The sequence below is a fragment of the Amphiprion ocellaris genome, chromosome 18 (assembly GCF_022539595.1).
Source record: "Amphiprion ocellaris isolate individual 3 ecotype Okinawa chromosome 18, ASM2253959v1, whole genome shotgun sequence".
Taxonomy (NCBI): Eukaryota; Metazoa; Chordata; class Actinopteri; family Pomacentridae; genus Amphiprion; species Amphiprion ocellaris.
Window position 1 is genome coordinate 33,023,000 of NC_072783.1, and position 15,119 is coordinate 33,038,118.

General features: G+C 40.9%; 1 protein-coding gene across 2 annotated transcripts; it reads right to left on the bottom strand.

Annotated features, from left to right (window-relative positions):
* Positions 1–1,751: 1,751 nt before the first annotated feature.
* On the bottom strand, positions 1,752–13,654 carry myoz1b (myozenin 1b). 2 transcript variants are annotated; one of them, XM_023287961.3, is made up of 6 exons: positions 13,495–13,654; positions 10,178–10,264; positions 6,606–6,772; positions 6,448–6,514; positions 6,145–6,328; positions 1,752–2,439 (listed from the first exon to the last, which is right to left on the bottom strand). In XM_023287961.3, exons 2-6 carry the CDS (start codon positions 10,260–10,262, stop codon positions 2,208–2,210), a joined length of 735 nt encoding a protein of 244 aa, XP_023143729.1. In that variant the 5' UTR covers positions 10,263–10,264; positions 13,495–13,654; the 3' UTR covers positions 1,752–2,207. The 2 variants fall into 2 exon arrangements, with proteins under 2 accessions (XP_023143729.1, XP_023143728.1); XM_023287960.3 differs by having other exon boundaries at positions 6,448–6,517.
* Between the last annotated feature and the right edge of the window lie 1,465 nt (positions 13,655–15,119).

Below are 15,119 nucleotides of genomic sequence, written 5' to 3' on the forward strand. Positions count from 1 at the left end.
TTCCTGAAGCGCTCGGTGAAGTTGACAGACATTTTTGGGGGACATGATCACGATTTCTTACCCGACAAATGGTTGTAGATATTCAAGTGCCAGTTTGGCATTTCTCTTCTCGTTCGTGGCATCATGTGGTTTGAATAAAGCTGCTTTTCAATGTGTCCTTTTATAGTCACCAGTCAAAGGAGTATCTGTGTGCTGGTCACACTATCTGATCATTGTCCTCATGTGTGCACAATCAACTTAATTTTATCCTTTCCATCAATATTTCCATCCAACCAGAGCAATAGAAATGAGCTTTTCAACTTTTCCTCTAAGTCAGATAAGAAGACCATTTGTATGATGCTTTCATATTTTTGTTCTGTGTAGTTTTCCACACTTTTGAGCTAAAGAGGCTTTAAAAATGCTGAACAGCAGCACAGACAGCATTTAAAGGAGTAATTAGACATTTTGTGTTTATTCACTTCCTTCCTGAGTCTGACGGGAAGACTGATATCACTTTAGTGTTTGTATGGTAAATAAGAAACTACAGCTGGCACTTGGTGAGCTTCCATTTGCAAGAATTCTGGAAACAGGGAAACAGTTTGCCCAAGTCTGGCTCAGAATGGGCCTTTGGGGGGTGACTATGCACTGCAGTAAACACCACCAGTCGGAGTACAGTAAAGTCAGTGAGTCCATGTTGCCGTATTTCACATAAATCTTTGCATTCTTCTGTTATTTCTGACCAGTTTATAAACGAAACTGTCTATTATGCCTGAGTAAATAATACCCAAATTAGCAAACCTGATTTAAAAAATTGAATTGCTGTGTTTATTCTCAGTCCTTTCATTTACTTTGGGCCCTGGTGGTTTTCCATTGGGGTGGACTGAAATCTCTTTGAGGGCTGCCAAAAATTTCTTTATGCAGGAAATACTCTGCCAAAAGTTGGTTCCAAGTGATGAGAAATAGTCCAGAAAATAACCCACTGTAGCAGTGCTGTTTTTGCACTTTGGTTTTTGTAGAGATTAAACAGTAAATTACATAAAATATGTTAATATGAGCTTTGCATGTACCATGGGGTAGATCTGGTTACCTCTGGTCAGACTTCCAGTTGCTCTCTTTCTGTTTTTTATGCCCAAAGGTCACTTCATTTTTTTAGTACACAGACATGAAAGTGGTACTAATCTTCTCATTCTGTCTCACCAATAGAGTGAATAAGCAAGTTATTCTTTAAATAACGCAATTTTAATGGCATTTTTTTGCCTTAAATCGACAAAACACAACTACAGACACATTATGTTACCTGTGAATATGTCTATTTGATGGATCACTGTGAAAAATAGAAAAGTCTCAGATAATGACAAAATTTATTGTGTCTTACCAATGTCAGTATAAATTCCTGAAAGAAAGATAATAAATTAACACTGTTCACTACATTTATTGTTATAAAAACACTTAATGATGGCAAAATGAACCGAAGCCCTATAGATTCGTCAATGGTTCTCTTATAGTTTGCTAAAACTAGACTGTCTAATTGAAAAAGGATTACATATTGAGTGTAAGAGTTCATTTTTAAGCTTAGAAATAGTCTTCTGACAGAATAATAGAGCTTGCTCAGTTGGTATCATTTTTCATTATTTTATGCATCAAAAGCATGATAAGTATGTAAAGTTTTGATTATTTTGTCAAAAAAGTAACACATTTTTCTTAAATTAGACCATCCCTTTCAGTCAGAATCCTCCGGGACTAGCACATGCAGAAAGAGAAGCCATCCAACATTCTGTAAAGGGGAAGTTTATTGCATAAATACATTGTTTTAAGAGTGCAGAGTGCTTATCTATTTCTATTCACAAAGGTCTCACATTATCTCACAGTATGCAAACTCATAGTAAGACTCATAGCTGGGGATGTAAGAAAGCACACTGGAGACCAGAGGAGATAGTTTTTCCTTTTTCATAAAGGCATTTTTAAATCGTTTTAGTTCATTTTGTTTACATGCAATTCAAGTACATTTTAACGTGTGTTCAGGGGCGCCTCAGGAGTTCTAACTGCACTAATGTCATCGGTGCACATGGTGTAAACTATGATCTATTACACTCACATCTACACTCGTGTGAAGGTGTGTTTTTCATGAATGTGTGTGTTTATGAGTTCCAGTGCATCTCTTCATGTTGTTGATGTGTGTGAGTTTCAGGCTACAAGTTCTGTAAATATGCGTCTGTCTGCATGCGTGTTCACAGGTCGTCTGTCTCTCCGTCAAAGGGGATGTTGTCCAGGTCCATGTGGATGTGCGAGTTGTCCTCACTGCAGACCCAACCGATGGGCGTGCGGTTGAACGAGGGGCGTGAGCGGATGTCGGCCTGCAGGGTGGGCAGAGGCTCCGGCTCCTCCACCACACTGATCTCTGGGAGCTCGAAGGTCAGCATCTTGGACGCCTTTTCTTGGCCACCGAATGGCAGCGCCGTCCTGGGGAGGAAAGAGGAGGGAAACTGAGGAGAGGTTGGAAGAAAAAACACCAACATCCTGCTTTGGCCCAGGAGTGGTGGGGTGAGGGGGCATCAAGGTAGGTAGAAGGCTGTGCCAGACAGGAAGTCAATCTATGACAAGTACAGAGACGTAAACATCTACAAAAGAGTCATTGAACAGCCACAAAGAGACACTAAATGTTCACTAAGGGAGATCATCTGACATGAAAGACACTGAATGACTACAATTAGATAGAAAATAATCACAATGGCATGCATTAGGATTGCAACAGCATACACAAACACACTTATAGTGACCACAATTTTTTTAAACTACCACATAGACATGCAGTAGTCAACAAAGACACTCATTGCATTCAAAGAGAGACATAAGCAACCACAAAGAGACACAAATTGACCTCAAAACACTGAATGACCCCATTAAGATGCAAAATGACCACAATGGCATACAAAATATCTGCAAAGAGATGCAATACAACCACGGGGAGACCCGAAATATTCACAGAGACACAAATTCACCTCAAAGACACTAAATGACTCCAATGAGACACAAAATGACATCAAAAACATCAACTGACTCCAATGTGATGCAATATAACCACAATGAAATGCAGACGGGCTGCAAAGAGATGCAAAACAACCACAAACAGACTCAAGATGAACACCAGATAGACATAAACCAACCCAAAGACAGTAAATGACTACAGTGACATACACAATGATCACACATAGCATGCATAAAAATTGCAAAAGGATGAAACAACCACCAACAAACAACTAAAACTGTGACACAGAGACACAAAAATACCACAAAGACATGGAAAACAGCTGCAATCAACATCTCTGGATGTATTTTTTCCTATATCCTCAAAGATCCTGTTCATGTCACCTCAAACATGTTACAGTAGACAGCACTCTATATGTTTTGCTTCTATATAGGAAGACTTTTTACATGTCTGTACCCTTAATCAACCTGTACTTTGCTGCTTATTCAGATCTGTCAATAATCAGGATGCAGCTGCTCTTACAGAAGTCCACAACAATAATTATTAGCATCCGTATTACAATGGATGGCAATCCAGGGTACAAATGAGATTAAAATAATGACATCTGTGGAGAAACGCTGCCTCAGTGGCAAATGTAGCAGCGCATTTCTAAATGTCAGGGATGCAGTACAGTATGTGAAGTCAGAGTAAAGCCATGGAAACGCTTTTTACCGCTGATGAGACAGCAAACTGCCGGTTGTCATAGCGATGTGAGAGCAGGTCAGCGAGCTGATGTGGCCAGTGCTGCAGTTACAGCTCCATCATTTAGTGTGAAACAACTGCTTTTCCACCCATGTTATCGGTTAAAATATCACAGCTGTGCCATATTTCCCATCATATAATGCTCTGCCAACATGCATCTCCTCGGTTTCCCTCTCGGGTGAAGCTCTCTGCGCTGTGTGCCCTATTTTATGTTCATATAAAGACGGCTGAGCTCTCACAGCTAATAATGTCTGGTCTAATAAAGTCTCATTTCATTAAAGGGGCACTCCATGGATTTTACACGTCAGAGGCAGTTTACTGGAGGTGGAGAATACTACACAGCACACAGGAGCTCAGTTACATCTGAGGTGAACTCAGCTTAGGCTTGAACACTATTAACACAAAGCCCGCATTATAAACTAAGGGGTTTAAAAGATGAACCAGACAAGGAAGGTCTAATGAAATATGCTATTGAGTGGTATTGCTAGATGTCTAGGGTCCAGGGTTGCAGGAGCTTGATGAATACTAGAACCTGAAGGTCATTATGTCTGAGCTGCATCAATATGGACCATTGAAAAAAGTCAATTCTGAGTCCTGCAGCTTTATGGATTTCCAGTATTAAAGGTGTCAATAAGCTCAAACTCATCTTGTTTGAAGAATGTTTCTAGTTGTTCTGAAGGCCAAGATGTGATGTCATCTGGATGCTGGGATAACACAACGATTCTCCAGGAAGACAAGCAAAAAAGACTAGAAGGAATCACTTAAAGAAGAGATCTTGAGAAGCAGATTCAAACCCTGTTACATTTCTCACCTGAACACATCTGGCCAGTTGCCAGTGTGAATTTCAAATGCTGTGTTACTTTAGTTGGAGAGTACAAGTCTTCCTTTTAATTTTGGAGAATACCTCTAAAAAACTGAGAAAAATCCAACTTTCTTGTGCCTCTTCACTATTTACTACTTTTTGACAATTGTGACAGTTTGGTATTAGTGTAGATAATGAAGATAGTTCTCCTTCATGTACAAAATCAAAAATCTGGTGCTACGGTTTTTCAATTATTCAATCCATGTGGAAAAGAGAGAAGATACAAGATTATGTTTTTGATTATTATATCAGTTACTTTGAGGGCTTAAACAGAAAATATGAGATTGACATATCCTTGCACGTAAAGGATGAACTGGAAACATATTAAGAAATCCCAGAAACATACATTTAATGGAGAATACAATACTCCAAATATCAGCCAGTCTTAATGACATGTATCCATCGTGTGTTCTGAACTCATGTTTCCAGGGTGTTATGTGGTAACCTGTCCCATTCCTCAACTAAAGTATTATTTAGTGGTGAGTTGTTGTTGTTTTGCACTGTACAGCCGAGTTCGAAGTTTGGTGCAAAGATGCTCTGGACATAATGATGGTTGCTCCAGAATCTAAATTCCATTCTTCTCAAGGAAAGTCCTTACAGTTTGTGCCGTGTGATCAACGGCACTGCAATGTTGGAATCTATAGTTTGCTTGGAAGATTTCTTGAATGAATGGAATATCTTAGAATATGTCATCATACATGGTTCCTGTGGCATTTTGATCCCAAACAACCAAAGTGTTAACTAAAGTGGAGCAAAATCCTAAACATGGGCTGCACAGTGGCGTAGTGGTTAGCACTTTCGCCTTGCAGCAAGAAGGTCCCTGGTTCGCGTCCCGGCTTTCCCGGGATCTTTCTGCATGGAGTTTGCATGTTCTCCCTGTGCATGCGTGGGTTTTCTCCGGGTACTCCGGCTTCCTCCCACAGTCCAAAAATATGCTGAGGTTAATTGATTACTCTAAATTGCCCGTAGGTGTGAATGTGAGAGTGATTGTTTGTCTCTGTATGTAGCCCTGCGACAGACTGGTGACCTGTCTAGGGTGTCCCCTGCCTTCGCCTGAGTCAGCTGGGATAGGCTCCAGCCCCCCCCCCCCACGACCCTAGTGAGGATTAAGCGGTGTATAGATAATGGATGGATAATCCTAAACATGACTAGAATCACAACCTCCTTGAAGGTTTGCTTGGATGTTCTTGTCCAGCAACTGTTCTCCTGCACTTCGGCAAACGCAGTGGGATAAATAACACATCTGGATTCATCCGAGACATCTTGTTACGTAAACCAAAGTTAAGGACACTTTTTCAGGGTCAGTTATTTCTGTTGAGTTTAGTTCTTTATATCTTAAATAGCTCAAACGCCAACTCAAAACTTCAGTTTAGATCAGTGGCTATGAATCATGAAGGGACAAACTTAGAGCATTCAAAAAGTTGTGGTTCAGTTGCAACATGGGTAAGAAGTAGCAACCATTTTGAGCAACCCTGTAGGCTGGACGATGAATTGAAATAGCAGTTCAGTTGACATTATTATATATATACATGAAACATACTTGGTGATAGTGGTAGTTGTTTGTGTCTGTGGGTACCTGTTGAAGCTCTTATACTGAGGCAGTTCTACGTGGCTCTGGATAGGTCCCGGCATGGAGGCCTTCATGGTGGATGTCAGCTCCTCGTTGCCCTTCATGGCCCGTTCCCACGGTGATACATAGGTGCGTACATACTCCCTTCTCCTCTTCTGCTTCTCCACCTCCTCATGCACTGTCTCCACCACTGAGACACAAAGAAACAGGAGTAGGGGATAAGGGAAAGACACGATAAAAGATTAAATGCAACATCTTACTCAACAGACAGAAAGGAGGACCTCTTGGAAGGTGCATCTGTGCTCGTACCTTCTTCCTTTGGCATCTCTGGCTTTGGTGGAATCGGAGGAGGGCACATCAGAAGGTTCTCCAGGTTCTGCTGGAAGAAAAAAACAGAAGATATAATCTGATCAGAACACGCATGAACACACAGCACAAGCGATCCAGTTTCTCTTCATCCCTCTCACCATGTTCTCGTTGGTCACGATGAACCTGTCCACTCTCTGCTGCCTCATCCTGAACATCTTGGACCCCTTGTTCGTCATCAAGGACAGCTCCTCCAGCATCACGTCCTTGGGAGTCTTGATCTTGGTGCCCAGGTCGAGTTCGGCGCCCTCGGTGTCCGACTCATCATCTGACATGGAAAAGCACAAAATGAAGGGAGTAAATATGGACTAGAGGGAAGCTACAACCATCCTTATTCGCACACTTGGTAGAGAAATGCAGTGTTGTAGTCAGTGGCTTAGAAAAGCACCATTTAAACAGATTTCTAATGTAAAAGCAATTTTACAGGGTTGTTTGTGATAAGGGCATCCATCTACACACATTAAGTGTTTCTGATCATTTTAAAAGCTTTAAAAAGATAATTATAAAGAAAGAAATTCTGGAAAATACAAAAGATCTGAGATGCTGAGTCTGTAATTTCACCATCTATTGAATACTGTCCACTACATAATAAAAGCTGATAACCATGTTGCATCTGGCCATGTATTATTTAAAAAATCTATTTGAATAGACTTCATCACATCATAGAAAGTATTTCCCTATGATAAAATAGCTTTTTTTCCAGCATTAAGCAATTCTGTTGGTCAAACTTAATGTAGTTGGGTTGAATCAACACAATTCAGCAGAGTTCATTCAACTTATTTCCAAGGGTTGGGATTAACTTAAGTAAATGAAGTTGATCCAATGGAAATAAATAAGTTGGCCCAACAGAACAGTTTAATGTTGAAAGAAAGCCATTTAGTCACATGGAAAACCTCCACGATTTAATCAAGTTAATTCAAATAATAATCTTTGAATGTATTTATAGAGCGGTTCTGATCTTCCTATCTAATATTTGCCAAAAAAGCAACTAAGCACATTTCCAAAAATATCGAGCTATTCCTTTAACATTTTTTCTTTTCTGTAGTAGTTTTTATTATTTTCTCGTGAACCTCTGGACCTATTTGAATAAAGTAAACTCAGCTCCCATGATGATTTATCACTGTCTACAATCTCAAAGCAATTTTTGTTTTTAAACTCACAGATTCAGAGGTTTGTGCAGCCTTGGCAGAGGTAGGAGTTCTGCTCGCCTGCGCCCATCTGGTAAATTAAAAAGTCCGTTTACGTTCCACTACATGTCTGATATCGGATGAGGGATGTTTAAACCTGTTAAAGGGCATGTTTTTATAGTCAGGCTTCCAAGACCGTACTTGTGGTGATAAATTGGTGCAGAAACCTGTTGTCCAGCATTAGAGGATGTGGTTATGTGAAACCGGGGGAGTTGTAGGGTTACTAGGCCAAAGCAATGTGGAAGAAAAGGGCACTGGGGAATGCCACAGCAGGTTTTCTGGTAGAATTGTTTATGGAGGGAAATCCTTCTAACACGCCGCCTCGTGCTCTCGCCTCTTGTCTCTTGCAGTGATGGAAAGATCTGATGGATTTTACTGCTCCACAGAGCTCCTCATAAAACACTCTTCTCATCCACCACATACACTCTGATATCACTCATAACACCTGGAGTTCAGCCATAACCCGGCAAACACACACACACACAGCAGAAACACGCACACTAACACATCTATAAAGCAGGGAGCTGGCATCACAATGCTGCAGAGAGCTGTGAGCAGTACCTCGTAAATCAGACTTGTGCAACTAGGTGTGTGTGTGTGTGTGTGTGTGTGTGTGTGTGTGTGTGTGTGTGTGTGTGTGTGTGTGTGTGTGTGTGTGTGTGTGTGTGTGTGTGTGTGTGTGTGTGTGTGTGTGTGTGTGCAGAGAGAGAATAATTGAGGCTGCTGAGCAGAGCGAACTCCCCCATGGGGATATTGATTAGAGTGTTAATTCAGAAGAAGGTGAAACTGGAGCTGGCTGCTGACTGGGAGGAAAATGGACAGACTGACAGAGGCAAAGGCTGGAGAAACAGACAGCAGACACACAGACAGACACACAGACAGAGGGATGATGGAGAAATGTGTGGGCATTAACTGCAGCAAAATAAAGGATAAGCAGGATAAGCTGCCGAATGTCTCACTGACTGACAACAAACTGGCAGAGAGATCCAGATGTGGACAGCCATATTACTGAAATTGAACTTATTTTTCTTAAGAAATTTCAGGTTGTTCATGATGTTTTGTAAAAGGTAATTCCTTAAATGTGAACATTTTCAGAATTTTTTTTTTTTGCACTAAAACAAAGGAACCATTAGGAGTTGTGGTTATTTATAGGTTATTATGCTGTGATTTTACTGGTCCACTGGAGATCAGATTGGGCTGAATGTGGAACCTGAACTAAGATGAGTTTGACTCCCTGCTTTAGAGCATCTTTGGGCCTGCAGCTGATCCCATCTGACAGTGGATGAAGCCTGGAGACACCTTGGACGGTTTGCCAGTCAATCACAGAGCCGACACATCCAGACAGACAACCTTTCACACCTAAAGGAAGTTTAGAGTTGCAGCTCCTGCATGTTGTGGAAGCGTGTCAGAGCAACCCAAGAAAACCTGCTCAGGATTTTAACATTGCAGCCAGTTGTGTTGAAGCTTTTAACTTCATAGTTCACAAGATGTTTTGCATATAGCAGTAACTCAAAATATTCAAGTCAAGTACAAGTATACTTGAGCACAGCAGCTGAGTAAATACTATGACTGTGCCTGTTAAGGAACTATTTCTTCTCTCTATTTCCCCCAAAGTCATCCTAACACTTTGAAAACTTCAGGCTCTCCACTATATTTAGAAATAATGTTCTCTGAGTTTGAATCATTTTAAGCTGCACAGCAAGAGTTTGAACAGATGGACCGACTGGTGGGTTTTGGCGAAAATTTACTGCATTAAACTCTGATGAATCTTTTCCTATGGTAAGTAAAAATCTCTGATGCACAGAAAGTGATTTTTGGAAGAAAATAAGGGAAGAAATTGGTATTTAGTATAAGCAGCCAGTGTAAACAAAGAGGGAAAAAAGCACATTTTATAAAGTAAAGCGACTGAAAAACTAATTGCAGCTCATGAAAACACCTCAGTGATAAACTTCTGGAAGCTGAATTCAGTTTTCAGGGTTTAATGTCAAGATGTGACATGTTTGCCACGAGTCGCGTTGATTCCAATTTAGCCGCTGCTTACACACAGCCTCAAACAAACATAGTGGGAGCAGAATCACCATCTGGTATTTTGAGTTGCCTACAATGGTGACAGATTTGTGGCTGCTCTGCCATCTGATAATGGCCCACATCCCTCCAGGAGATGCCACTTGCATGTTAGATATTGCATTACTTCTTGGACTAAGTGCATGCGAGTGTGTCACCTTATTTAATTGTCGTATTGTACAAACCGCATGCAATGATTTACACCCACGCAGTTCAATTTAAACACATAGACCGGGCAAATAGCAGACAGATACTGAAGATTTGATATTTACTGGACTGGATAATCAGATCACACGGGAGGCAGAAGAGAGTCTTCGAGGAATTGGAATAACCAGCGTAACGTTTCATGTTCATAGGTGCTGTTTGAATTTGTTATGCTGTGAGTGTGCTTCAGTGTGTGTGTGTATCTGTGTGTGTTTTACCATTCTGACTGATGTTGGACAGGTCAGTGATGATCTTGTTGGCCTTCTTCCTCTTGTTGGGAGGGGCAGGAGTTGTGATAGGCATGGCTAAAAAACAGAACAGACAAATGATGTCTCAATAGTAATACTCACTTTCAGCCATTCTGCCATTTAAACTAAAAATGCAGCTTAGAAAAGCACACAGATACAGTCCAAAAACTATTTAGACATGTTGACAGTGAATGTTTCAGCTGCATCTTACAGTCTTCAACAGCTGATTAAGAAAACTCCATCTATGTAAAACTACTACTTACAAAGTCAAATACTCAAGATGCAAACAAGCATTAATATTTTAACTAAAGCTTTGATATATTTAAATCTAGAAAGTTTAAAAGTGCACTAGTGAAGATTTTGAAATTAACAATAGATCATGTGACTGGGTGAAATGTGTAAAGTTTCACATTGTAGTGAAAAGCTCGCCAAAATATCACCAACTTCTGCAGTTCCCCTCAGGTCTACACAATGTTTTGGCCTCTTTTAGTCTGTTGTTTTGCCTTTACAATAAGCAATTTTGCTGTTTGGTTTAGTCTCATTGATCTTTTTAATCATCCAGTCGCTGTTTTCAGCTGAAAAGCTCTGATAAACCCATAATATGCCACGTGAATAATGCCAGTCGGCAAAGTTGCATATTTCCAGACGAAGACCAAAAGCAGAGTTAAAAGGAGAGTGAATATTGGACCTAGACATAGTAGGGTTCTAACAACATGAGATGATATGAATATAGCTTTATGTCTATTTGAGGTGTAAATAGGCAACTGTTTGATAACTTTATACACATAAAAATTCCAAGACAACAAAAGACATTTTAGCATGTAACCAGAGGTGCAAAAGCAGCAGTAAAGGGCTTTTTATACAGTACAGGTACTTAGTAAGTTGCACTATGAACAGTGTAGTATGAACACACTAATCACATGTATATGATAGCTGTAGTAGAAACTGAGTATAGCTGTATAGTAGCGGTTGTGTTCAGTGTAGACCTTCCTCCTGAGAAGAACAACAGCATCATTTGTTTCATAAAACGTTTCAAGCTTTCAAGTAATGCAGTGACATAGTGACTGTTCTAATTATGACAGTAGTTGAAGAGAAGTGTAGCTTGTGCAGAGACATTCCTGCAATGTCTGTGGAGGTAGAGGGTTGGGGTGGATGGATGGGTCAGCAAAACATCTGACTTAATGCAGGAGCCAGCTGTTTGTTTCATGTTTCCATCTGACAAGCACTTTTTAAAAAATCATATGAAGGATCATAGCCTAACCATGAGCATATTTTTTAAGGCAAGTATGGTGATGAAGATGATGTAAAGTAATCTTCTAACACAAACTATGATCTTTTACTAAGCCTGTGTGTGTTTGCCTGCAAATCTAATCAACTCTTATAACAGTTTTTGGAAGCACACAAATGACGCCATCCTGCCTAGACATACTTCTGTCCAAGTATAATTTGAATATTTCGGAGTATTTGTGGTTTATGGGTTGTTTTGCTGCTCCCATGTGCCTAAAAAATCACTTAATGCAGATTTAAAAACTGAGAGAAAATGTACATATAAAGTCACTGTAGTCACTGCAGGAGTCTTGCAAACATTTTAGCATAAAACTGCAATAAATATCCAAGCCATTGTGACATTTTTAGTGTCACAAGCACACAGGCAGAGCTGGCTAGATTATGTGTGAGGTACAAAATAAGCAAATCCATATATCTTATTAACATGACTTCAGAACTGTTTGTCTTTTATTTATTCAATTGTATTTTACATATTCAGTGAAGAACTTTTGTGTCCCCTTTCTATTTTGTTGTGCTTACTCAATAAATTGGCAAATTTATTATAGAAAATTTTAAGCTAATATTGACAGTTTTTTCCCCAACACCTGTCAGGTGTCCGACAGAGAGCATGACAGAATTAGCAACAAGATGCACAACGGCAGTGAAATGTGACACAACAAAGTGTGACACACATCCATGAATATTCAAGAAGGAGGTAAAAATTTATTCCAAAGAGATTTCTGTATGCGACAAAATCCAGCAAAACCTCACTGGGTTCCCTAATTGAGTTAAACACGCTTTAAACATAGTATATAACCCCTTCATGCCCTTGAGGACAGTAATTCCTGATGGCAGCTAGAGTCTCTCTGGACTAAGCGCTCAGATGGGGCCTGGCAGTATGTCGCTGACAATTGCTCAGGTTGAAAGCAATTATGTAAAGCTGGAGGTGAGTCCCGCTACAAGAGAAAAAGCAGGAGGACCCATCTACAGGGAGACAGTTAATGTAATTGCTTTTCATCCGCTGTAATTGAAGCTCATTTCCTAGCCGGGGATTCAATCCTGTGTGAGCTATTTTTATGAGCCCATGTTCTATAGCGCCCTGGTGAGTAGGACTGTCATCAGCTCCCAACGCACACACACACACACACACACACACACACACACACACACACACACACACACACACACACACACACACACACACACACACACAGATTTGCACTCAAATAGCTTTTCTCTAGTGATTAATGTGAGTCAGTGGCCAGTGGATTAAAAGTGGAGATTACAGGTGTTTTTGGATGTTTGGGGAAATGCAAGATGGAGGCTGTGCTGATGACAACTACAGGAGCTGTGCGAGGGCCTGGGTCCTGTTACCGCCTCTCTAAGTGAAGAGGCGCTCCTGTCCCCCTCGACCGGCCAGTTTTAGCTCCAGATAAATCTCGAGGGGACAGCTGGGGAGGAAGGGCATCAGTCAGCACATTCCCAAATACACACACACATCCCCTCGAACTAAAAACTCCACTGCAGAGGGCCACATTCCCCACACACTACAGCGTTAGGTAAGAGGTGGTCGACGGGTGGGAAGATGTTCACCAACCGGTTCTCTCTGATCCAGATTTGGTTAATTAACTTTTTTAATCAAGAAAACGCCCGTCTTAATATAGTTTTCACCCCATGCATTATATAGAATGAATTTAAAGGCTTTCTTGAGCAGCTAGGGTGATTTTTTAAAATTATTTTTTACCATAACAAGTCATTCATTCTGCTACAAACCTTTTAGGATCTGCTTTTTGTTTTCTCTTTCATTCATTCATTCAGTTACAGAGTCTCGACAGGCCACAGAGGCTCCTCCTGCAGCCAAAATCTGCTGACCACAAAACTCCCAATATATTAAGCTGTCTACTTGCACTGATGTGACCATGAGTGCCAGATAATCCACAAACATTCCAGACACGTGTGAAAAATATTTCTTTGGGTTTTCATCAGTCCTAACACATATTTTGGCCTCTCTAGCATCTTACCTGTAAGACCCAGGTATCCACAGGAAGACACAGGTCCCAGAGGAACAGGAATCTTGATTCCCAGGTAGATTTGTGTCCCGGAGCTTGTATTGTACTGCCTGCCCTCCTCTTCGCCCCGCAGAGAGTGAAACCCTATCAGCAGGGCTGCTCCAGTGCTATGGACCAGGCCTGGGGGGTAGGAGAGGGGGGTGGGGTGAATTGAGTAGGGGGTATAGAGGGAGGTGGGTGTGGTGCTTTGAGTTCAGAAGTTGGTAAAATGAGTGGCACTCATAGATAATGGCTTAGTTTTATTTATCTATTAATTTAAACATAAAAATATGTGTAGTTCTTCTGATATAGATATCAAATATAACAACTTAGTAATTTGACAAATTTGTCAAATCTGTCGGCATTTTATTGTAGCTAATATTTTATTTCAGCATTGGAGGGAACACTGTTACAGGGAGAGCTGGAGAACCCAGGCGCAGACACAGAGAGACTGGCAGACAGGTGAATAATGGAAAGAGTTTTATTTAACAAGATAACTAAACTAGTACATAAATGGAGAGTTGAACTGGGAAAACAAAACTAAACGGGGGGGGGGGGGGGGGGGGGGGTGTATCAATCCAAGTCTGGAGGGAAGCAGGTATCCAATAGTTTATGGTCCAATGGGGAATGAGTGACTGAGCAGAGTTTAAATAGTGAGCAGGAGATATTGAGGGCAGGTGAGCTGATTACTGCAACGTGAGTCACCTGCAGTAATCAGCTGAGTGCAGACAGGTGAGCAGGGAGAGACAGAGACACAGGGACGAGAGGGACAAGAGGGAGAGAGATGACAAACAGAGGGAACCAAAGGGACAGACAGGTCAAAACAGAAGCAGATCAGAAACCAAGGGAGAATGGAGGAAAAAAGAGGAAGAAGGCAGAAGAAGGGCAGGGGCTGGAGCAGGATCATAACAAACACAGATTATGCAGGGTCTGGATGTCATCCCTTAGGAAATTGTGTGCATCAAACACTTAATTCTCCTGCATTTTATTGAATTTATATGCACCAGTTTGCCTCGTGTGCATCAGCATACGATGGGAATGTCTTTATGCAAAGGAAAACACAAGACAAAAAAAATACTCCAAGCAGCACATGAAAATATTATTAAAAATCATAAGTCAGAGGATGGATACAAGCAAAAGTCCCTGAACATCCCTTGGAGTACAGTTAAGCACATGCATAAATCTGCCTAGAGCAGGTCGCCCTCAGAAATTGAGTGACAGTGCAAAAAGAGACAAGTGAGTGAGGCCACCAAGACACCTATGAGTCGTCTGGAGGACTTACATGCTTCATGGGCTGAAATCGGACAGACTATATACAGCAACCATTTGCTGTTCTTCATGAGACAAAGTGTTATAGCACAGTAGAAAAGAGAAAGACACTTGAAAGAATCTCAAAGTAAATCTCAAGTAGAGTTCATCAGAAGGCATGTAGGTGACTGAAGTCAACTGGGAAAAGGTACGTTGGTCTGACGAGATCAGAATTGGGCTATTTGGCCATTAGACAACATGCAGTGTTTGATGTACACCAAACACTGCACATCATCACAGACGCCATCCCCACTGTGAAGCATGGTGTTGGCAGCATCATGATGTGGAGA

Bases quoted from the DNA above. Each gene is read 5' to 3' on its own strand.
- myoz1b (XM_023287960.3), bottom strand. From the start codon at position 10,262: ATGCCTATCACAACTCCTGCCCCTCCCAACAAGAGGAAGAAGGCCAAC. The intron at 6,773-10,177 runs GTAAAACACACA...TTTCCATGTCAG, and splicing joins GTCCAACATCAGTCAGAATG to ATGATGAGTCGGACACCGAG. The intron at 6,518-6,605 runs GTGAGAGGGATG...TTTTTCTTCCAG, and splicing joins TCGTGACCAACGAGAACATG to CAGAACCTGGAGAACCTTCT.